The sequence below is a fragment of the Manis javanica genome, chromosome 15 (assembly GCF_040802235.1).
Source record: "Manis javanica isolate MJ-LG chromosome 15, MJ_LKY, whole genome shotgun sequence".
Taxonomy (NCBI): domain Eukaryota; kingdom Metazoa; phylum Chordata; class Mammalia; order Pholidota; family Manidae; genus Manis; species Manis javanica.
The window spans coordinates 83,989,486-84,011,970 of record NC_133170.1 but is presented as its reverse complement, the minus strand read 5'-3'; the positions used below and the strand labels follow the sequence as shown (position 1 = coordinate 84,011,970).

Below are 22,485 nucleotides of genomic sequence, written 5' to 3'. Positions count from 1 at the left end.
GGGGTGCATCTGTCTTATTCAAACTGGAGTGCTGCATCCTTAGGGTAAATTCCTAGCAGTGGAATTCCCAGGTCAAATGGTAAGTCTATTTTGAGCATTTTGAGGAACCTCCGTACTGCTTTCCACAATAGTGGAACTAATTTACATTCCCACCAGCAGTGTAGGAGGGTTCCCCTTTCTCCACAACTTCGCCAACATTTGTTGTTTGTCTTTTGGATGGTAGCCATCCTTACTGGTGTGAGGTGATATCTCATTGTAGTTTTAATTTGCATTTCTCTGATAATTAGCAATGTGGAGCATCTTTTCATGTGTCTGTTTGCCATCTGAATTTCTTTTTTGGAGAACTGTCTATTCAGTTCTTCTGCCCATTATTTAATTGGATTATTTATTTTTTGTTTGTTGAGGTGGGTGAGCTCTTTATATATTTTGGACGTCAAACCTTTATTGGATCTGTCATTTACAAATATATTCTCCCATACTGTAGGGTACCTTTTTGTTCTATTGATTGTGTCTTTTGCTGTACAGAAGTTTTTCAGCTTAATATAGTCCTACTTGTTCATTTTTGCTGTTGTTTTCCTTGCCTGGGGAGATATATTCAAGAAGATGTCACTCATGTTTATGTCTAAGAGGTTTCTGCCTATGTTTTATTCTAAGAGTTTTATGGTTTCATGACTTACATTCAGGTCTTTGATCCATTTTGAATTTACTTTTGTGTATGGGGTTAGACAATGGTCCAGTTACATTTTCCTACATGTAGCCATACAGTTCTGCCAGCACCATCTGTTGAAGAGACTGTCATTTTGCCATTGTATGTCCATGGCTCCTTTATTGAATATTAACTGACCACATATGTTTGGGTTAATGTCTGGAGTCTCTAATCTGTTCCACTCGTCTGTGGCTCTGTTCTTGGGCCAGTACCAAATTGTCTTGATTACTATAGCTTTGTAGTAGAGCTTGAAGTTGGGGAGTGAGACCCCTCCCTACTTTATTCTTCTATCTCAGGATTGCTTTGGCTATTTGGGGTCTTTGGTGTTTCCATATGAATTTTTGAACTATTTGTTCCAGTTCGTTGAAGAATGTTGCTGGTAATTTGATAGGGATTGCATCAAATATGTATATTGCTTTGGGCAGGATGGCCATTTGGCGATATTAATTCTTCCTAGCCACGAGCATGGGATGAGTTTCCATTTGTTAGTGTCCCCTTTAATTTCTCTTAAGAGTGACTTGTAGTTTTCAGGGTATAGGTCTTTCACTTCTTTGGTTAGGTTTATTCCTAGGTATTTTATTCTTTTTGATGCTATTGTGAATGGAGTTGTTTTCCTGATTTCTCTTTCTATTGGTTCATTGTTAGTATATAGGAAAGCTATAGATTTCTGTGTGTTAATTTTGTATCCTGCAACTCTGCTGTATTCCAATATCAGTTCTAGTAGTTTTGGTCTTTAGAGATTTTAATGTACAATATCATGTCATCTGCAAATAGTGACAGTTTAACTTCTTCTTTACCAATCTGGATTCCTTGTATTTCTTTGTTTTGTCTGATTGCCGTGGCTAGGACCTCCAGTACTATGTTAAATAACAGTGGGGAGAGTGGGCATCCCTGTCTTGTTCCTGATCTCAGAGGAAATGCTTTCAGCTTCTCGCTGTTCAGTATAATGCTGGCTGTGGGTTTATCATATATGGCCTTTATTATGTTGAGGTACTTGCCCTCTATTCCCATTTTGCTGAGAGTTTTTAATCATGAATGGATGTTGAATTTTGTCAAATGCTTTTTCAGCATCTATGGAGATGATCATGTGGTTTTTGTCTTTCTTTTTGTTGATGTGGTGGATGATGTTGATGGATTTTCGAATGTTGTACCATCCTTGCATCCCTGGGATGAATCCCACTTGGTCATGGTGTATGATCCTTTTGATATATTTTTGAATTCTGTTTGCTAATATTTTACTGAGTATTTTTGCATCTACATTCATCAGGGATATTGGTCTGTAATTTTCTTTTTTGGTGGGGTCTTTGCCTGGTTTTGGTATTAGGGTGATGTTGGCTTCATAGAATGAGTTTGGGAGTATTCCCTCCTCTTCTATTTTTTGGAACACTTTAAGGAGAATGGGTATCATGTCTTCTCTGTGTGTCTGATAAAATTCCGAGGTAAATCCGTCTGGCCCGGGGATTTTGTTCTTGGATAGTTTTTTGATTTCCGTTTCAATTTCTTTGCTCGTAATTGGTTTGTTTAACTTTTGTGTTTCTTCCTTGGTCAGTCTTGGAAGGTTGTATTTTTCTAGGAAGTTGTCCATTTCCTCTAGGTTTTCCAGCTTGTTGGCATATAGGTTTTCATAGTAGTCTTTAATAATTCTTTATATTTCTGTGGAGTCTGTCATGATTTTTCTGTTCTCATTTCTGATTCTGTTGATTTGTGTTGATTCTCTTTTTCTCTTAATAAGTTTGGCCAGAGGCTTATCTATTTTGTTTATTTTCTCAAAGAACCAGGTCTTGGTTTCATTGATTTTTTCTATTGTTTTATTCTTCTCAATTTTGTTTATTTCGTCTCTGATCTTTATTATGTCCCTCCTTCTGCTGACTTTAGGCCTCATTTGTTCTTCTTTTTCCAGTTTCTATAATTGTGATGTTAGACTATTCATTTGGGATTGTTCTTCCTTCTTCAAGTGTGCCTTGATCGCTATATACTTTCCTCTTAAGACTGCTTTTACTGCGTCCCACAGAAGTTGGGGCTTGGTGTTGTTGTTGTCATTTGTTTCCATATATTCCTTGATCTCTATTTTAATTTGTTCATTGATCTATTGATTATTTAGGAGCATGTTGTTAAGCCTCCATGTGTTTGTGAGCCTTTTTGTTTTCTTTGTAGAATTTATTTCTAGTTTTATGCCTTTGTGGTCTGAAAAGTTGGTTGGTAGAATTTCAATATTTTGGAATTTACTGAGGCTCTTTTTGTGAGCTAGTATGTGGTCTATTCTGGAGAATGTTCCATGTGCACTTGAGAAGAATGTATATCCTGTTGCTTTTGGATGTAGAGTTCTATAGATGTCTATTAGGTCCATCTGTTCTAGTGTGTTGTTCAGTGCCTCCATGTCCTTACCTATTTTCTGCCCAGTGGATCTATCCTTTGGGGTGGTTGGTGTGTTGAAGTCTCCTAAAATGAATGCATTGCAGTCTATTTCCCTCTTTAGTTCTGTTAGTATTTGTTTCACATATGCTGGTGCTCCTGTGTTGGATGCATATATATTTATAATGGTTATATCCTCTTATTGGACTGAGCCATCTATCATTATGTAATGTCCTTCTTTATCTCTTGTTACTTTCTTTGTTTTGAAGTCTATTTTGTCTGATATTAGTACTGCAACCCCTGCTTTCTTCTCTCTATTGTTTGCCTGAAATGTTTTTCCATCCCTTGACTTTTAGTCTGTGCATGTCTTTGGGTTTGAGGTGAGTTTCTTGTTAGCAGCATATAGATGGGTCTTGCTTTTTTATCCATTCTATTACTCTGTGTCTTTTGATTGGTGCATTCAGTGCATTTACATTTAGGGTGACTATTGAGAGATATGTACTTATTGCCATTGCAGGCTTTCGATTCATGGTTACCAAATATTCAAGGTTAGCCTCTTTGGTATCTTACTGCCTAACTTAGCTCACTTATTGAGCTGTTATATACACTGTCTGGATATTCTTTTCTTCTCTCCCTTCTTATTCCTCCTCCTCCATTCTTCATATGTTGAGTGTTTTGTTCTGTGCTCTTTTTAGGAGTGCTCCCATCTAAAGCAGTTCCTGTAAAATGCCCTGTAGAGGTGGTTTGTGGGAGGCAAATTCCCTCAACATTTGCTTGTCTGGGAATTGTTTAATCCCACCATCATATTTAAATGATAATCGTGCTGGATACAGTATCCTTGGTTCAAGGCCCTTCTGTTTCATTGCATTAAGTATATCATGCCATTCTCTTCTGGCCTGTAGGGTTTCTGTTGAGAAGTCTGATGATAGCCTGATGGGTTTTCCTTTATAGGTGACCTTTTTCTCTCTAGCTGCCTTTAAAACTCTTTCCTTGCCCTCGATCCTTGCCATTTTAATTATTAGGTGTCTTGGTGTTGTCCTCCTTGGATCCTTTCTGTTGGGGGTTCTGTGTATTTCCATGGTCTGTTCGATTATTTCGTCCCCCAGTTTGGGGAAGTTTTCAGCAATTATTTCTTCAAAGACACTTTCTATCCCTTTTTCTCTCTCTTCTTCTTCTGGTACCCCTATAATACAGATATTGTTCCTTTTGGATTGGTCACACAGTTCTCTTAATATTGTTTCATTCCTGGAGATCCTTTTATCTCTCTCTATGTCAGCTTCTATGTATTCCTGTTCTCTGGGTTCTATTCCATCAATGGCCTCTTGCATCTTATCCATTCTGCTTATAAATCCTTCCAGAGTTTGTTTCACTTCTGCGATCTCCTTCCTGGCATCTGTGATCTCCCTCTGGACTTCACCCCTTAGTTCTTGCATATTTCTCTGCATCTCCATCAGCATGTTTATGATTTTTATTTTGAATTCTTTTTCAGGAAGACTGGTTAGGTCTGTCTCCTTCTCTGGTGTTGTCTCTCTCTGTGATCTTGGTTTGCCTGTAATTTTGCTTTTTGAAATAGTTTGCAGAGCTGGTACGAGTGACGGCTGGAAGAGCTTTCCTTCTTGTTGGTTTGTGGCCTTCCCCTCCTGGGAGAATAGCGACCTCTAGTGGCTTGTGCTGGGCACCTGCGCACAGACAGGGCTTCTGCTTCCTGCCCGGCTGGTATGGAGTTTATCTCCGCTGTTGCTATGGGCGTGACCTGGCTTGGGCTCCTGCTCCAAAATGGTGGAGTTGCCTTGGAGGGGGAGCGGCTGGGAGGCTATTTATCTCCGTGAGGGGCCTCTGTGCTCCCTGCTGACCAGGGGGTTAGAGTGTCCAGAGATCCCCAGATTCCCTGCTGCCGGACTAAGTTTTCCAGGACGCTTCCATCCAGTTTTTGGGTCCCTGTCCCTTTAATACTTCCAAAAACCACTCGCAAAAAAAAAATAATAATAATTAAATAAATAATTTTTTCTTAAAAAGCCACTTGCTTTTCTTTGTTCTCCGGCATCGGCCTCTGGTATCCGCTCACCAGTACTGCTGCCCTGTTTCCCTAGTATCCAGGGCCCCACGCATGCACTGTGTCTGCGCTCTGGTGCGGATGGCTGGGGCTGAGTGCTCAGCAGTCCTGGGCTCCCTCTCCCTCCCTGCTGACTCCTCTCCACCCACCGGGAGCTGGGGGAAGGGGTGCTCGGGTCCCTCCAGGCTGGGGCTTGTATCTTACTCCCTTCGTGAGGCGCTGGGTTCTCACAGGTGTGGATGTGGTCTGGATGTTGTCCTGTGTCCTCTGGTCTCTATTCTAGGAAGAGTTATCTTTGTTATATTTTCATAAATATATGTGGTTTTGGGAGGAGATTTCCACTGCTCTACTCACGCCGCCATCTTGGAGCCTCACAACCCTTCTTTGTTTTGAGGTGACTTTTGGTTAAATCACAGAGAATTTTATACATTAGACAGAAGGAATGAATTCTTGCAGACCCATTGCACCCTGAGGTGTCTTGGAACTGCTTCCGCTCTGACATGCGTGGTCTCCGTGTGACTCCCCTTCCCTCCTCCTACTGGAATAAGCAGGACTCTGCTAAGCTGCACAGGTGCTCACTCACAGGGTGGGTTCCGGGACATTGCCCAGAGGGTCTCCCTCCCTGGGGCCCTCAGCTCAGGCTCAGGAAGAGACCAGGGTGTGTGGGCAGCGGGCTCCCCCAGGTCAGGCCCCATCCCGGCCCAGCTCCACGGGGCCTGGGGGGCAGGGGCAGCTCTGCGATGGTGCCTGTTCCTTGGACACCGACTGGACTTGGGGGTGGGGGCTGTGTGGGCACAGATGAGTGCACAGCCTCGCCCCAGCGTCCTGGCGCTGCCCCTGAAGAGGACACACATGGGAGGTGACTGCCCATCACTTCCCCTCGTAGGTGTTCACAAAGGAGGGACTGAGGGCATGTCTGGAAGGCCCGGGTCCTGACTGGCCATGGTCACATGGTGACATTACGGGGTCCACACAGTACATGGCCACCTCACCTGCGCTCCAGCCTAAAGGCAGCAGTGCTTCAACCCTGCCTCTGCCACAGGACGCCCGGTGGGGCTGAACTTTCTGTGGCGATTCCTCCCTCTCGTCTCCAGGTGTGTGTCCTTGTTGCTCCTGCCACACTCAGTTTGTCCAGGGATATAACACCCCCATCCTAACACCTGCTTCCCATTACAGCCTCTAGTTCCTGCAGGATTTCTGGGTTCCTGTGTGGACCCTTCCACCACCACCCAGCTTAGGGGACTGCAGACCCCTTGCCCTGAGGCCTGGGCACCAATCTAGAGCCTCCTTGGCCTGTCCCGCCCTGCAGCCCCTTTTCCTTATCCACAAAATGAGAGGTGGAGCCAAAGAGTCCTTATCCATCCTTGTTGCAGAAAAGAACTTTCTGGAAGCATCTACACACAAACCGGGGGTAGAATCTCCCCTCCTTATGGCTCATATGAGGGGAATGGGCAGGGATGGTGGTTCCCTGAGCTTCTCCAGAAGGGAAGGTGATGACCTGGGAGCAGCCCTGAGGGTGGGGGATGAGCTCACCCCTCATATTCCATCCATATCACAGCATGGTGACATCACCACAGGCTCAGGGAACCATTCTGTCCAAAGTGAGACAGGGCTGACCAGTGATGGGCATCCCCATGGCTCCTGGTGTGCATCCCTCCCCAGGGGCAGGCCCACTTCCTGGCATGCGGGGTCTCAGTCTCACTGCCTCTGGGAAGTGGGTCCTCATGGGGTCTCAGGGCACTGAGCCCCCCCACCCCTGTGGCTCCCAGGACCTCTGCCTCGGTCTCCCTCTCCCAGCCCCATGCTTCAGAGCCCCTCCCTCCATGTCCTGGGGTCTGGGCCTCCCTCCCCGCCTCCCCTGCCCCCTGGTCCAGCCTCTTGTCTCACCTGGACGTCACCACAGCCCCACCTGGTCCTGCATCCCACCTCCTGTTGCCCCACCCTCTGGGCAGCACAGGGACCTCACCGCGACCCCAGACTCGGGGGCCCCTGCCAGCCTCTCCACTCCTTCCCTGCCCCCGCCTCCCCTCACTCTCCCGGGACGCGTCTCTCCTCCTCGGACGCTGTCGGCTCCCTGCACCTGCGGCCCTTCGGCCCTTCCTGTCCTCTCAACACTGTGCCCTGGGCCCCTGGACCCGCGTCTGGGTCACCGTGGGTTTCAGTAAAAGGTGAGGATGCCCTTCATCTGGGCAGCTGATTACTCCGAGGCAGACACGGCTGGGCCCTGGGTCCCTGCTTCTGTCCTGACCCCCTGATAAGGCTTGAGCTGTGTCCCCACAAAACCCTGTGTGGAAACCCCAACCCCAGTGCAACTGTATGCACGATTTAAAGAGGAAATTAAGGTAAATGAAGTCATGAGCCCTCAACAAACGCGGCTGGTGCCTTTACAGAAAGAGGAGCAACCAGGGCTGAGTGCAGGGAAGGGCCCCGTGAGGATGCGGGGAGCCTGGGCCTCCGCAGGCAAAGGAGAGAGGCTGCAGGGACAGCAGGCCTGCCTGCGCCGTGACCTTGGACTTCCAGCGCCAGGACGGGGAGAAGAGACGGGTCCACGGGCTGCGCCCCCCCAGTCTGTGGCGGGTGTGACGCAGCCCCGACAGAGTGACGCTCCCCTCGTGGATGCTGTCCCCAGGGCGGCCTGCCCAGCATCCAGCAGTTTCAGCTCAATTTGGGCAAATCGTTCCCGGTGTTGACAACAAGGACAAGCCTCAGAGGAAGAATCTGTGAGGACGAGGACAGGTTTCCCGGGCCCGTTCCCAGGGCTGGTGCTCAGAGCCCAGTCCTCAGCCAAACAGACAAGGGCACAGCTGACGCGGCCTGAGGACGGGGCTGCCCTGGAACCCCAGTGCCAGGGGACGGCGGGGTTTTTGTCTCACTTCCCCACAGGCCTGAAGCACTGTGACACCTTCAAAGCTGCCGTCCCATGATGAGCAGTAATAGTCGGCCTCGTCCTCAGCCTGCAGCCCAGTGATGGTCAGGGAGCCGGAGCTGCCAGAGTTGGAGCCAGAGAATCGGTCCGGGACCCCCGAGGCTCTGTTACTATCACCATAGATGAGGAGTCTGGGGGCCGATCCTGGGAGCTGCTGGTACCAGTTCACGAAGTAATTCTCAATGTTGGAGCTGCTTCCAGTGCAGGGGATGGTGACCCTCTGGCCCGGGGACCCCGACACCGAGGGGGGCTGAGTCAGCACAGACTGGGCCCAGGACCCTGCAAGCGGGAGAGACACAGAGACGGTGATGCTGGGGTCTGGGGACAAGAGGAGGCAGCATGGCCTCCGTGTCCCCCCAGACCCATTCCTGTTCCCTTGTCCTGTCACCTGTGCACTGAGCCAGGAGGGTGAGGAGCAGAGGGGCCCAGGCCATGGTGGAGTCTCCCCAAGTCCTGCCTTCTGTGGCCCGGACACTGGAGCAGAGCTGCCCCCAGCTTCCCCCTTCCCCTCTTCATGCGCTGATGGGGGGGCGGGGCCATTCATGCAAATGAGGCCCCCCAGGACCCTGACCTCCCTGGGCTCCGGTTCAGGCCCCTGTGCCTGAGGAGCTAAGGGGAGGTGGGGCAGTGCTGTGTGGGGCCCCAGGGAGGGCAGGTCACAGCTGGGAGCCCTGAGCAGAGGGCACAGGAGTGCCAAGTGGCAGGGCCCAGCTCTGCCCTCCCAGACCCCTCAGGATGGGCCCCGATCGCCCCCTGGTGTCCAGGCCCAGGCCCAGACACTGTGTGTGACATTGTGCCCAGAGCCCAGCTGAGACAGCCCCACCCCCATCACTCTGGCCACTGTCCCTGCTTCAGGGCCAGGCCAGGAGGGCCCTGGGAGGAACCTGTACATACCCCAGTGTAGATACCCCAGCAGTTCATCTTGCTGCAATTTATTTCCTGCTTAAGCTTAATCTGTAGCCGAAACTGTTCTAAGAGAGCAGAACAGTAGGTGCTGCGTCTTGGAATCTGGTGCGGGTCATGAGGCGTGTGACAAGGACTGCAAACAGTTCCCGTGATCCTTTCCGAGGCAAACCCAGACAAGGTACATACCGTGAGACTCACGTGGCAGGATGACTTGACAAGACATAAGAGAAACTTGTAAGAGGTGATTAGTTTGCAATTGTTCAGTGTGATGAAAAACTCATCCAATAAACATTAATTGATGCCTGTCTTTTTACTTGCTGTAACTTAATAAATGCGCGCGGAAGCGCTGACCTGGTGCTTAGTCTCCAAAGAAGTCTAAACCGTCTGCAGTAAGTGTCATTCTGACTCGGTTTCTCATTTTCGCGGTCCCCGACTGCAACAGGAACTACTTGCTCTGACCACACAAACGTCCCTGCTCAGGGGACTCTGCCAGGCTGGAGGGGACACAGCTGCTGAGTCCCTGGCAGTGAGCGCAGGGTGGCTTAGACCCCAGGCCCAGGCTCCCTTGAGGGAATGGTCCTCACTGAGCCTCAGTGTAGAGACCACAGGGCAGCCCCCACAGCGCCCCCTGCTGGTCACAGGCACATGCTTCCCCGTGGCCCAGAGCCCTCGCAGCCCAGCTGACGTCTGCAGCTCCCCAGGCCAGTCTCTGTTCATAAATCCCTGGCCACGTTCCTGGATCCTGGGATGCCACGTGCTGCACATGAATTCTGTAGTGTTTTTCACCCTCAGAAGGAGTCCTGGTCTGCGGGTGGTACAAACATGTCCATGAAGGATGAGGCCAGCTGTCATCACCCCGAGGGGATACTACAAATACCATATCCCTCTTTGGCATGTGATTTTGGGTATTCACACATGCTTAGCGTTCCATAGAACTTGTGCATTAAATTGATGAATTGCAGCTACTCTCACATGAATTGATTGGTGTTTTAGTCTCCTGTGGTTTAGGTAACTTAATTATTTTATGACTCATTAAAGTGAAAGGAGTACAATGAATCCTAAGGTTGTCCTCTCAGACAGTTGTCTCCCATCATCCACGGAGAGATGGGTTAGCGAGAAGGCCTTTGGATTCCCTCCCCTGGAATGTGCACCTGGATTCCTTGCAGAAGCTTTGGACATACAGGCAGTGACTCTGAAATCACATGTTGTCTCCTTCAGGGTCCTGAATCTGCTACAAGAAGTCGCAGGTCACCTGGTTGTTTACTGAGCAGAGGTGATGGTCAGAAATACATCACCAGGAGCACATTGCGGGTGTCACAGACCCAGGCGCAGAGCACCCCACTGCAGGCCTGCTGCCCCCACCCATCTGCTTCAGACAGCACTGTCTGCCTCAGCACATGGGTCTCTGCAGGTACGCTATGTTCCAGTGAACAAGATACCCAGTTTTGTCTCAGATTCATCATTAATTCTTTTGTCTTTGATGCTGTTGTAAAGGTTTGATTTTTATGTTTAGTGTCTGGGGGTTGATCGCTAGAATGTACACACAACTCCATTCTGCATGTTGCTATTGACTCCCGAAGCCCAGATGTAGTTATCAGACCAGAAGCTTCTTTGAGTTGCTCCTGGACCCTGAGCTGAGCGTGACCAGTGTTCCCTTCCCTGTCCTGCCTCCAGTGGAAAGTTTCCCTCAGAGTAGGGGTTTCTGCTGAGACGCAGGACCCAGCTGGACACAGTCAGGTCTCACCTTCTGAGAACAGTCAGGTGTGGGCTGAGGAAGTGACGCTGGCCATCACCCGTGAGATAGACCTGGTGTCAGCCAGCGCGGGAGTGACGCCTCGGCCCGGGACTGGGGGGAGGTTTGTGTCCCTTCCTCATGAGTCTGGGGCACTAGTGCATCGTGGAGCTGCTGGGACATGGAGGACAGAAGTAGTCAGCCTCCTATTCAGGCCACAGCCCAGGGACATGCAGGAGCCCTGCCCCGTGGATGGAGGCATCTGTAGACCTGGAAAACGGCTGAGGACCCCAGATCCCTGTTGGTAAAAGGCTGATATGAAACTGAGGACGCCTCCCTGATTCTGCTGCCACCAGCTATTCCATCAGCCACACATCGATGCCACCACTCAGCGAGCAGGTGAGAGTAGCTGAGGGTTCCAGGGATGCAGGTGGGAGGGCGGGGAGCGTGTTCAGGCTGGGGAAGGGAAACTGGAGATGCACACAGGCAGCACTAATGGCAGGACTGCCGAGGAAGAGCTGGGATTCTGGGCCACAAAGCCGCGAGCGGCTCGGAGCTGCGTGGGTGCCCAGGGCTGACCCTGCCCGACCAGTGAGAGGGGGCAGGAGGAGGAGGGGCGGCCAGGCGGGGGGACACAGCCCTGAGTGCCAAGTTGTGGCTGGTGGCCCTGGCCTCTTTTGTCCCCATCAGGTGCCTGAAAGAGCAGGGGCTGCTCCCCTACACGCTCTCCTGCTGGGGATTCTGCTCACCCTGAGCGTGAGCTGAAGTCTGGGCTTTGCTCTTCAGACAGACTAGACACTCCTAGTGACACTCAGACCTTAGCTCCTGGGGGCCCAGGAGGAAGCAGCTGCTGGGACCTTACACAGGCCTGCGAGCAGGAGACTCTTCCCGGCCCAGACACCACGCAGCTGCCGAGTCCCTGTCAGCAAAGCCAGGCACCAAACCCGCAGCCTGGAGAGTTTTGGGATTACACTGCGCGGGTCCCCACAGCGCCGCCTGCTGCCTACTGGACACACTGCAACTCTGGGTGGAAACAACCCTGGGGCAGGGTGGACAGCAGGTCGCAGTCACTCCGCAAACACCCGTGGGCCAGGCCACCGCTGCGAGTCAAGTTACGGATATAAATTAATTGTCTGATTTATCAGAGAAGAAATGCTTCCAAAATTAAAATGCCAATTAAAAATCTACCACATAATGGACAGTGACTATACTGGGATACGTGGTGGGGACTTGATAATGGGGGGAGTCTAGTAAACATAATGTTGCTCATGTAACTGTACATTAATGATACCAAAATAAAAATAAGAAAACAAAACAAAACAACAACAACAAAAAATCTACCACATATTACGGTTCAGAGTAGTTACTAAATTTCAATATTAAAAAGATACAACTCTATCATAGTTACGTAAGAGAAGCCCCAAATTAGGAAAGCAGGAAAGTGTGACAACTGGCGATCACCAGAGAATCAACTGTCTCTCCGACAGCGTTAAAAATGACCTTTCGCAGACGCTTCTTTTTCTTTGTGATCTCGTGCTGCCTCAGGTAAATGGAGCAGCGCAGCAAGCGTGCCCCGGCCTGAGTGTGTGATGCATCCGAGGCGGTATTACGTACTGATTAGGTCGCCATCATCACACTAACAAGTGGCGACATGTCTGTCGGCGGAATCTGAACAAGAGGGACCTCACAGGGAGCGGCGGGGCCTCTGAATCTCACTGTTGTTTGGCGAATTTTGGAGCTGAGTCTGTTTGCCCATTATTATGGGCAGAGGGGTGACATGCAGAGGTGGACGCCCTTGGGCAGAGACTGGAGGACATGCCCACGAACCCCTGGGCAGGAGAACAGGGCTCGGGAGCTCCCTTCCCATTTCCACCCTCCCGCCCTCTCCCCTGACCCCGAGGGCTGAGCCTCTCTGTGCACCATGTAGGGAGTTTGAGTTGCACCTCCCCATGGGTGTGAGTCACTGTGGAAATACTACCACCCATGTACAGAGCACAGAAATACTCGGCGTCATCCTCGGGCTGGGCCCCTGTGATGGTGAGGGTGGCTTTGCTCCCAGAGATGGATCTGGAAAAGCGGCCAGGGACGCCCAAGGGGCAGCTGTTGGTGTTGTAGATAAGCATGCGGGGAGCCCGGCCTGGGGTCTGCTGGAACCAGCCGGGGTAGTTACTTGTCGACACTGAGCCAGAGTCAAGGCCACAGGTGAGTCTGACCGTCCCTCCTGGAGACACTGACAGTGCCGGCTCCTGGGTCACCACAGTCTAAGAATCTGCCCCTGAACCAACAGGAGAGAGATGGGGGTGTTATGGAGACAAGGGTCACCCTGAGGCCCTGCTCTCATGTCCCCCCCAAGGCTGCAGAGCCCCCGCCCCTGACCTGAGCTGTGAGGACCCCGAGAAGCAGCACCATCCAGGCCATGGGGGGACCCTCACAGGACGTGGCCTCCTCAGGCTCCTGGGCAGCAGGGAGGTGTCTTCGGGGCCTTTTCATGCCTCCCAGACCATTAGGAGGAGAAGGGGCTTCATGCAAATCAGCTTCCTCTCTGTCCCTGCCCAGGTCACGCTGATGTCCCATGGGGGAGCCTGAAAGAGGCAGGTGCTGGGGCCTCACAGACCAGTGACTGCACAGTGACAGGGATGCTGAGTGACAGGTGACACCTGTGGCCAATCAGCCCCCATACCCCTGGTGACCTCAGTCCCAGTGTCGTGCCTGTAGAGCCAGGGGCTGAATGGCGGACCCTGTGCTCCCCCGCCCTGGGCCTGTAATCGAGGCCATCCCGAATCTCACCACCCTGGGGCGCAGTGCCTTCCTTCCGCATGAAATCCCTCCGTGTCTTTGCTGGGGCTGAGCAGTCCCTCCTCCTCCAGCAGCGGGTCCCCTGGGAAGTCCCAGGACGCAGGCCAGGGGGATGGTGGGACACGGGTCTCTCACTGGCACACGCCTGGGCCCTGTCCCAGTAACAGCAGTGGGAGGTCCAGGGCTGGGGGTGGGGACACACAGAGCTGCCAGGCTTGGGGTGCCACGTCCTTTACTTTTAGAAGCATCAATTATATGGAGGAAATTCAATGTCCTTAGAAGTTTTTAGTTGGAAAAGTGATAGGGTGGTAGAGTTATAAGATTTCTCTGCAAATCAAATATAACAGAATAGGAACGCATGTATCTCAAATCAGAAATAAAATGACAGTGCATCTGTGACAGCTGGTGTGAGCATCCCGGGCATTGCACCCCCATTACCCTTTATACTGCACTTCGCAGCCGCAGGAACAGGAGGGGCGGGCGTGGGAGTTCTGATGTAAGAAGGATGCGCAGGGAGATAAAATTTAGCCTGTCGCAGGTGAGGGTAAGGCACACACTGTGTTCTTCCTCATGTGAGGTTGAAATGAGTTGCGTTCACACTGGGATCGCTGGTAAATTGTCTATCTAATACAACGTGCGTGGTGACCTGGTCCTCTTCTTATGTGAGGCCAACTCATCAGAGTAGATATTCATGCTAAAATTCATGTCATTGTACAAACACATCGCCCACAGGGTGGGGAAAAAGCGTTAACTCCTATCTACCCAATTTGATGTGAGAAGGTGTATTAACACATTTAAAAAAAGGATTAGGAAGCTGAAAACATAAACAATACCGGTTCCCATAAGTCAGTATAAAATATTGAAATAAGTGAGAAACACCAGACTAGTAAGAAATAAGGGAACGAAGGCAGGTACAGGGCCGATGCACCTACTACACATCCCTCGTGGGCCCACGGGGACCTCACAGTCGGCAGCCAGGGGCCAAGCGCGTGGCCCCAGGACCTTGCCTCAGGGGTTCCCCAGGCACTACAGGTCATTGCTGCCCCTGGCGTCGGGGGCAGGTCTGGGTGGAATAGGAGCCAGTGTGGCCGCCAGACTGTCAGGCTGAGGCAGGAGCAGCTCCCAGGCCCCCGGGAGCCCCTCGCCTGCAGGAAGGAGGCGGAACAGCGCCCCCTGCGGGTCCTGAGTGGCGCTGCCTGACCCGGGGAGGAGCCCGCTCTGGGCGGGGCTGCATCTCTGGGGGAAGCTGCGGGAACAGGTGACCTGGGCTCCAGAGGGCCCCGTGTCCCCTGCAGTGGGTCCTTCACCCCATTCTCCTGTCTCTCGGTGTGTCTGAAAATAGCCCTGGGGGCTCAGAGGCCCCACCATGATTGCAGTCTTGACACCTGCTCAGTGACTGTCTGCCTCCCGTCCCCCAAATTCTAGGCACGTCTTCCACCAGTTGGCACCCCTATACCACCCTCAGCCCAGACCCTCCATAGTGGGCAGGGGGAGGTTTCCTGAAATAATACAGATTCTACTGGCTCATATGTTGAGCCTTTTGTGAATCTATCAACTATGTTCATAAGTGAGATTGTCCTGTAATGATCAAACTTGACACTGTTCCGGTGGGTTGGGGCCCACTGATTTGCTAGGAGAGAATGAGTGTAGGCTATATGTTCTGTATTATAATATATATTTTTACTTATTTTAAACAAAATCCCAGACACTGTGACAACAGAACAAGCACCATCTGACCCAGGATCCGGGAAGGAGGGTCAGAATTAGCAGAACAAATGTGGTGACAACCACCTGTGCCCAACGGCAAGAAGAAAAGGCAGATTCCCAGCCACTTGTGCTCAGTTCCCCTACAGTCCTGTCTGTCTACAGAAGGGACAGGAGGACCCTGGGCCAGCACGGAGCAGCCCCAGAGCTCTGCTGACTGAGGCCAAGTCGCAGGCACTGAGACAGGCCCTCCCCAGGGGTCTCCTGACTGAGGCCCAGGTAGCCCTGCAGGTGATGTTTCTTCCAACAAATTCATTGTTGTGTGACTGCCTCTACTTTCCCTGAACCTCAGCCTGGGCCGTGACGCCCTGACTCGGTGGAGGGTGAAATAGGACACAGAGCTGGGGCACATGGACTTCTAGGGGCCCAGGTGCAGGGAGTCACACCTCAGTGGGGACACTGCCTGCCCAGCAATGCAAAAGTCACTTGAACATTCTCCATCCAGCTGGGCTGGCCCAGACCCCTTAGCTCTGTGAGTCAGTCCCGCAGCATCCCCAGTCGTCCAGCCCAGGTTCCACCCCGGCCCTCCTGGGGGACCTTCTGATTTCTGCAGGGGGGGCTTTCTGCTGGTGCCACAGGCAGTAGAACGGGCAGGTCCCCTCTTGTGTTTGGGACATAGACAATAATATTTTCCAGGTCACTAATGATGTCCAGACAACCGAATGACAACCTTCTATTACCAGATATTGAAGGATTACCTGTCACTAGAATTTCCTTCTCCCTTGTCCCTGGGTTATTACCAGCATAACCGCCTTGAACCAAGGAAGGTCCAAGCTCAAGGCTGCACCCCACAGGCTCGCACCTGCTGATGACTCTCCCTGGTTTCCCCCCAAGTCTGATTCATTTGGTTGTTGCTGTGGCTGTTGGGTGCTGTGAGGGTCTCCTGTTGGGTCCCCCAGCTCACGTTGCACGTGGCCTCGTTTCTGTGCCTGTGTTTGCTGTGAGACAATAATATCCCCACGGAGAACATGACCTCATTACTTCTGCAGTTTCTCATTTGCCCTACCACATTATCCTGGAAATACTTATTTTCTTTCTCTCTGATAAATTATTTTTACTCTCCTTTTAAAAAATGTTCTCATTATGATGTAACAGGATGTCAGTATAAAGGGCCTGTCATCCCATTTTAGGGGTTCTTACTCCATTTCTGGCCCAACATCCCTCATGGCCTGGTCTCCAGTTTGCTGTAGCCTTGATAAAGTTCATTTGTTGAGAGACCAATGGATTGAATGGGCCTGGAATGTGTAAGTTCTAGGTTCAAAGGAAGTGATATTTATCCAATTTCCTCCCAATGAAAGACAGAGGGAAAAATGTGAGGTCAGAGGGGGTCAGTGGAGAGAGTAGCAGCTGGCTGGTCTGAGGGCCTCGTTCTCACGGGCCTGGAGAAGGGAGCCCCTCAGAGACAATGCCAGGGAAAGGGAGGGCCCAGCTTCCGGAAGGGGTCCGGGGCCAGGGAAGGAGCAGCAGAGCCGGGCCCAAGCAGAGCCACACAGGGGGTGGTGGAGGGCCACCTCGTCTGATGCCCTGGTGAGCGCCCCTGGGCCCTGAGGCGCCCTCTGCGTCTGCCAGGTTCAGTTCGTGGGGAAGGTGGGGAGAGGGGCTCCATCACCCAGGTGAGGAGGGCAGACTTGCAGCGGAGCCCAGGCCCGCTCTGCCCCCCCAGGCTGTGACCTCTGGGTGGAGGAGCTGACGCAGGACAGATGCCCAGTTAGACTGGAATCTTGGATAGACTCTATTCCCCAGAGGCAGTTACCTAGAAGGTTCTTGGGTATTTCTCTCAACTGAAACTGACCTGACCTGCAGTGCTTCCATTGGCCGCACCTGGTGACCCGTCCCCAGGTCACACACACACCCTCCCCATAGTGGGTTCCCCTCCCCAGTGAGAGCGATGGCAGAGGGGTCGTGGGGAATAAATAGGGTCGCACACCTGAGCACATAAACAACAGCAGCTACTGTCCCTGCAAACCCTCATGAGGGTGCCCATGTGTCAGCGTGACCATCCACTCTGGGGACAACAGGCCAGGACAGGCTGCAGAGGGAGATGACCCTTCACGAGTCCTCATGTGGCACTGTGGCCGTGTCTTACCTACTCTCATCAGAAGTAATGACACATTCTTATTCAGTCTCTGGGAAGGACCTGGGCCCCTGGTGGCAGGAGCCACAGACCGAGCCTGAGCAGGAGCTGCTGGGTGCCCCTCCCGGTGGGTGAGGAAGGGGTGCTGGGCTCCTCCCGGGCTGGAGCTCTTGTGCCCCGACCCAGCTGTCACAGGCCTGGACACACACTGCACAACCCTGATGAGTCCTGGTGCTGACACAGTGGAGCCTGTGGCCCTGCTCCTGCCCTGACCCGTCACGGCCTCTGTCCCCAGGACAGCCTCCCCTGGACCCAGTAAGTTCTGCTCAATTGGAGAAAATCACACAGTGTGTCATTACCAAGGGCACATAGTGGGGGCAAAATAAGGATGTGGACAGACGGTCTCGACGACGTTCTGTGCGGTGAGTCTCACAACCCAGGTTACACCAAAAAAAGAAGGAAGCAGCTGACATGGCAGAGGACGGGGCTGCGCACAAGGTTTTGGTCCCACTTCCCCACAGGCCTGAAGCACTGTGACACTTTCAAAGCTGTCGTCCCATGATGAGCAGTAATAGTCGGCCTCGTCCTCAGCCTGCAGCCCAGTGATGGTCAGGGAGCCGGAGCTGCCAGACTTGGAGCCAGAGAATCGGTCCGGGACCCCCGAGGCTCTGTTATTATTATCATAGATGAGGAGTCTGGGGGCCAATCCTGTGAACTGCTGGTACCACTGCACCAAACTACCAGGGATGTTGGAGCAGGGGATGGAGACCCTCTGGCCCGGGGACCCCGACACCGAGGGCGGCTGAGTCAGCACAGACTGGGCCCAGGACCCTGCAAGCGGGAGAGACACAGAGACGGTGATGCTGGGGTCTGGGGACAAGAGGAGGCGGCAGGGCCCCCGTGTCCCCCCAGACCCGTCCCTGTTCCCTTGTCCTGTCACCTGTGCACTGAGCCAGGAGGGTGAGGAGCAGAGGGGCCCAGGCCATGGTGGAGTCTCCCCGAGTCCTGCCTTCTGTGGCCCCGACTCTGGAGCAGAGCTGCCCCCAGCCTCCCCCTTCCCCTCTTCATGCTCTGGGAGGGGGCGGGGTCGCTCATGCAAATGAGGCCTCCAGGCCCCTCACCCTCCCTGGGCCCCGGGGTCAGGCCCCTGTGCCTGAGGAGCTCAGGGGGAGGCAGGGCGGGGCTGTGTGGGGCCCCAGGGAGGGCAGGTCACAGCTGGGAGACCTGAGCAGAAGGCAGAGGAGTGCCAGGTGGCAGGGCCCAGCTCTGCCCTCCCAGACCTCTCAGGATGGGCCCGAGTGCCCCCTGGTGTCCAGGCCCAGACACACCACGTGGACATGGTGCCCAGAGCCCAGCAGAGACAGTTCCTCCCCACTGCTCTGGCCACTGTCCCTGCATCAGGCCCAGGCCGGGTGTCCCTTACAAGACCTCCCCATCAGCTCAGGCAGACTTGCTGCTCCACTCAGTCTGTCCCCAGCTCACTGGTCAGGACTGAGGTGCTGTGTCTCCTACAAACCCCGCTGAGGTCAGGGTCAGGGCCAGAGCGGGACTGGCCCCTTGGAGGCACTTCCTTCCTCTTGTGTGATTCCTCCCTTGTTTGGAATTTAACAGTGTATCTCCAGCAACAGAAATATTGTTTCAAATATTGTTTCCCGTGAATAAGAACTTTGTGTTCTGACAGGCTTTTTGATCAAGTTACCCACATCAGTGATATCCCCATTAATAAACGCTGTCGTGATTGCCCCATGCTGGTCCCCGTGGTCAGCCTCGCCTGAGGACAGGATGTGAGAGACCCTCAGGAAGCATTCCTGGCAGACCTGAAGCCAGAGGCCCCGTCTCAGATGCTCTGAGCACCAGCCTCTGGGCCTGTGCTCCAGGGCTCTGTCCAGTGCCGTGGTGGCTGGGCCACGCTGCTTGTCTCTGTGTCGCTGCTTTTTCTGCTTCAAATGACCTGCTCCCTGAGCCCTGAGCCCTGAGCCCGGCACCGTGGGTGGACTGGGCAGCACAGCCTGGGTGCACAGCCCTAAGGACATGGTGTGGGGGGGCACGGGCTCCCTGTCCACCTGGTCCACAGCCTGACTCAGATGGGGATTCAGAGCACGATGCTGGGACTGCCTGGGAGGCTGGCAAGGAAGCCGCGAGATGCCAAGAGGAGAGGCAAGACTGCGAGAGCCCCAAATCTGGGTAAAAACTGTGAAGAGAGCCCTGGTGTCCCTGTGCCACAAACGGGGGCAGACTGGATGAAGCCCAGATACAAACCCATTTTTCATTTCCTCACTGGGTCAAATGAGGAAACTCTGTCAAGACAAGGAAACATATTTAGTCTAAATTGTAAGCACCAGTCAGATGGAATCAGCTCGGGGAGCCCAAGGAGGGTGGGTCTGGCTCCCCGGCCCTGGGGCACCTGTGGGGACCTGGCATTGTGCTGGTGACCGACATCCACCTGCCCTTAAGTGGTGATCTAGAGCTTCTGCTCCAGGGTGGCATGGAGACTGCAAACAGGACCCACATGCCTGGAGGATGCGGCTGTTTACACGGGCCCAGAGTTTTGATGAGATATGCCTGGAGTCATCTGACACAATTCTAGCCACTAGTGTGGTTTCTTCCTGGGCAGTAGATAGCAGCTTTCTGTCCTGGGGTCCCAGTCCCTGAAGGAGGCTGGATCAGCTGGAGAGATGCAGAGGCCTGTGTGCCCAGGGCACCTAAATGAGCCTGAGGGTCAGGGCCCTTTCTCTGTGTCATGTTTGGGGACAGTGAGAAAGAGGGGAATCCAGGATGTGGTGCAGACAATGCAGGACCCTGTTTCTTAGGCCCCAAAGCCAAGGCAGGGCTATCTCAGTCTCTTTCTCTGCCTGTCTCCATCACATGCCTGGTGTTTCTAGACACTTCCTGGGCCCTGTTCTGTGGGATGATCTATGGGAAGTGGTGGAGGAGGGAGATCTGTGTCCTCATCCTGCCCAGGGCCTAAGAAGTCTGGGTCTCAAGGAAGCGTGTGGCAGGGAACCAAGACCCTCCTGGAAATGGTCCCACCATATTCACGCCCACAGGGCCAGGCCGATGACATCCCATGTGGCAGGGCCACGCCCACAGGCTTTCCGAGACAGGCCGCAGCAGCTCTTGGAGCTCGTCTATTTCCTGACCAGCTTCCCTCTCCCAAAAATTATGGACCCAGCTTCCATTTCTCACCCTTGGCAATGCAGCCAGAGTCACAGTTCCTGATCCTGGCTGTCCTGCAGCGGGTCACCGGTCACAGGGCCCTCCACTGAGGGGTGACGGACAGAAGCCAGCACCCAGGAGCACGCTGCAGGTGGCCGCACAGGCTGTGAGCCCGTCAGCAGCAGTCCCAGCCTGCCGTCCCTTTGTTCGGCCGCCACCCTTCAGGCAGCTCTCCCTGCCCGCACCACGTCGCCTCCCCTGCTAAGGTGCCTCCCTTCCTAGCACTGACTTCCTTCCTCCGGCTGCAGGTCACCTTCCCCACCTGACCTTCCTCAGAGGCAGGCAGGCCAGGCGGGCACAGAGCAGATTCTCCCAGAGCTAAAATGCCATGTACTTATTTCCTTCGTGTTTCCAACTTTTTTGTTTGAAATTCCCCACCATTTTTGCAAGTGCATTTTACCAATAATTGCGATGATTGCATCGTTCAGTTCTGGGAGAACTGATATCTTAACCACCTTGACTGTTTCAACTCATAAACTAGCTATATCTGTACACTTATTGAAATGTTTAAGGTCTTTCAGGAGTGGTTTAGAGTTTTCAGTGCATAAAAATTTCTAATTCTTTCAGATTTGTCCTTCGCATTTCTTATTTTCCATGCTATTGAGAATGGGATTATTATCACCTTTCAATTTTGATGACTGATTGCTAGACTAAGGAATACAATTCATTTTGCCCGTGGGTACTCCATTCCCAGCCCCAAGTGGAAACTCTCAGACCAGAGGCACCTCTGAGTCCCTCGACCCCCTCAGGAGGGCACGACCGCATCAACCTCTTCAGCCTGATCTGAACTCTCCACTGATTAAGTAGCTCCAGAGATAAAAGCTGCTGATCTCTGAGCAAGACTACTGCCAGCCGACACATGAACGGGGTGGGAATATACTAGTAACGGATTAATCTAAAATTTGACTGCACAGAAGTGTGTGATACTGTCAGACCAAGTGGTCCGAGCTAGACGCAGTCGGAACCGCCGCGGGAGACGCCTGAGGGCAGGCGATGTTTGTGTCTCATTTCCTCACGACTCTGAGGCACAGTGCGATCATTGGAGCCAGTCTGTCATAGATTACAGTGACAGTGAGCCCCGTCGCCAGGCTGCATGCAGCCCAGAGATGAGCAGGAGCCCTGCATGGGCCCAGGTGCCTTTGGACCCCGGGAAGCAGCTGGAGACCCCGGAGCCCTGGTGCTTATCTGCGTCTGTGTTGTAGGCGAGGAGCGGGGAGGGCTCCTGGCTTCTGCTGGAACCAGTGTATAACCTTAGCCACCAATACTGTAGCCGCTGCTCAGGATGCAGGCGGGTCTGGCTGATGATCCCGGGCACGTGGAGACGGAGGAGCTGGGTCGGCACAGGCTGGGCGAGGGAGCGTGCAAACACACACGCTCATGGCTGACGGGCAGGGACGGGGTGAAGCTGGTCTGTGGCAGTGACGGGGACGTGCACTAGGAGCTGCCCCAGACTCTGAGGACGTCTGCACCTGAGCAGGTGGAGTGGGGTCCATGCCACGGTGGAGACCCAAAAACAGGAGTGGGCAAGGCCAGGCCTACTTTACCTTCCCCGCTGGCCTGAGAAAGGAGAGGCTACTCACACAGATTTGTTTCCCCTGCTGCTCCATCCTGCTGGCTATTTGTCTCAGCTTAAGGGGACCGATTTGATCAGCTTGTCCCCTGGGAGGGCCCAGGCAGGAAGCAGCAGCTGGGACCTTACACAGACCTGCACTGCGAGCAGGAGACCCAGCCCAGACCAGAGACGACACAGCTGCTGAGTCCCCATTGGCAAAGGTAGGCACCGGAGCCCAGCCCTGGGGAGTCTGGGGGGTTGCACTGCAAGGACCCCTCCTGTGCAGATCCCAGGAGAGTCCCACAATGCCTCCTGCTGCCTACTGGTCAAATTTCAGTTTCTAGATCAAAATAATGTTTATGGTGTTGGCCTGACAACTTGGTCACTGTCATTCCAGAATTACCTGTT

The 22,485-nt window shown here is 52.9% G+C and overlaps 1 protein-coding gene and 1 gene segment (V, D, J or C); one reads left to right on the top strand and one right to left on the bottom strand.

The window, feature by feature from the left end:
• Positions 1-22,485, top strand: part of LOC108386584 (zinc finger protein 280B) — a 135,413-nt gene that overhangs the window by 107,660 nt on the left and 5,268 nt on the right. The window contains exons 2-3 of one of the 3 annotated variants that reach the window (XR_012125509.1): positions 10,162-11,074; positions 11,462-12,385. The exons of 1 other annotated variant lie outside the window; for it this stretch is intronic. The gene's annotated coding sequence lies outside the window, so the exon portion shown is untranslated. Of the gene's footprint in view, positions 1-10,161; positions 11,075-11,365; positions 12,386-22,485 lie in introns of those variants that run through there. One more of the 3 variants, XR_012125508.1, reaches the window with a different exon arrangement.
• Positions 7,877-8,562, bottom strand: LOC140846481 (immunoglobulin lambda variable 1-40-like). The segment is given in 2 exon segments: positions 7,877-8,316; positions 8,426-8,562. Coding segments are annotated over 2 exon segments (471 nt in total).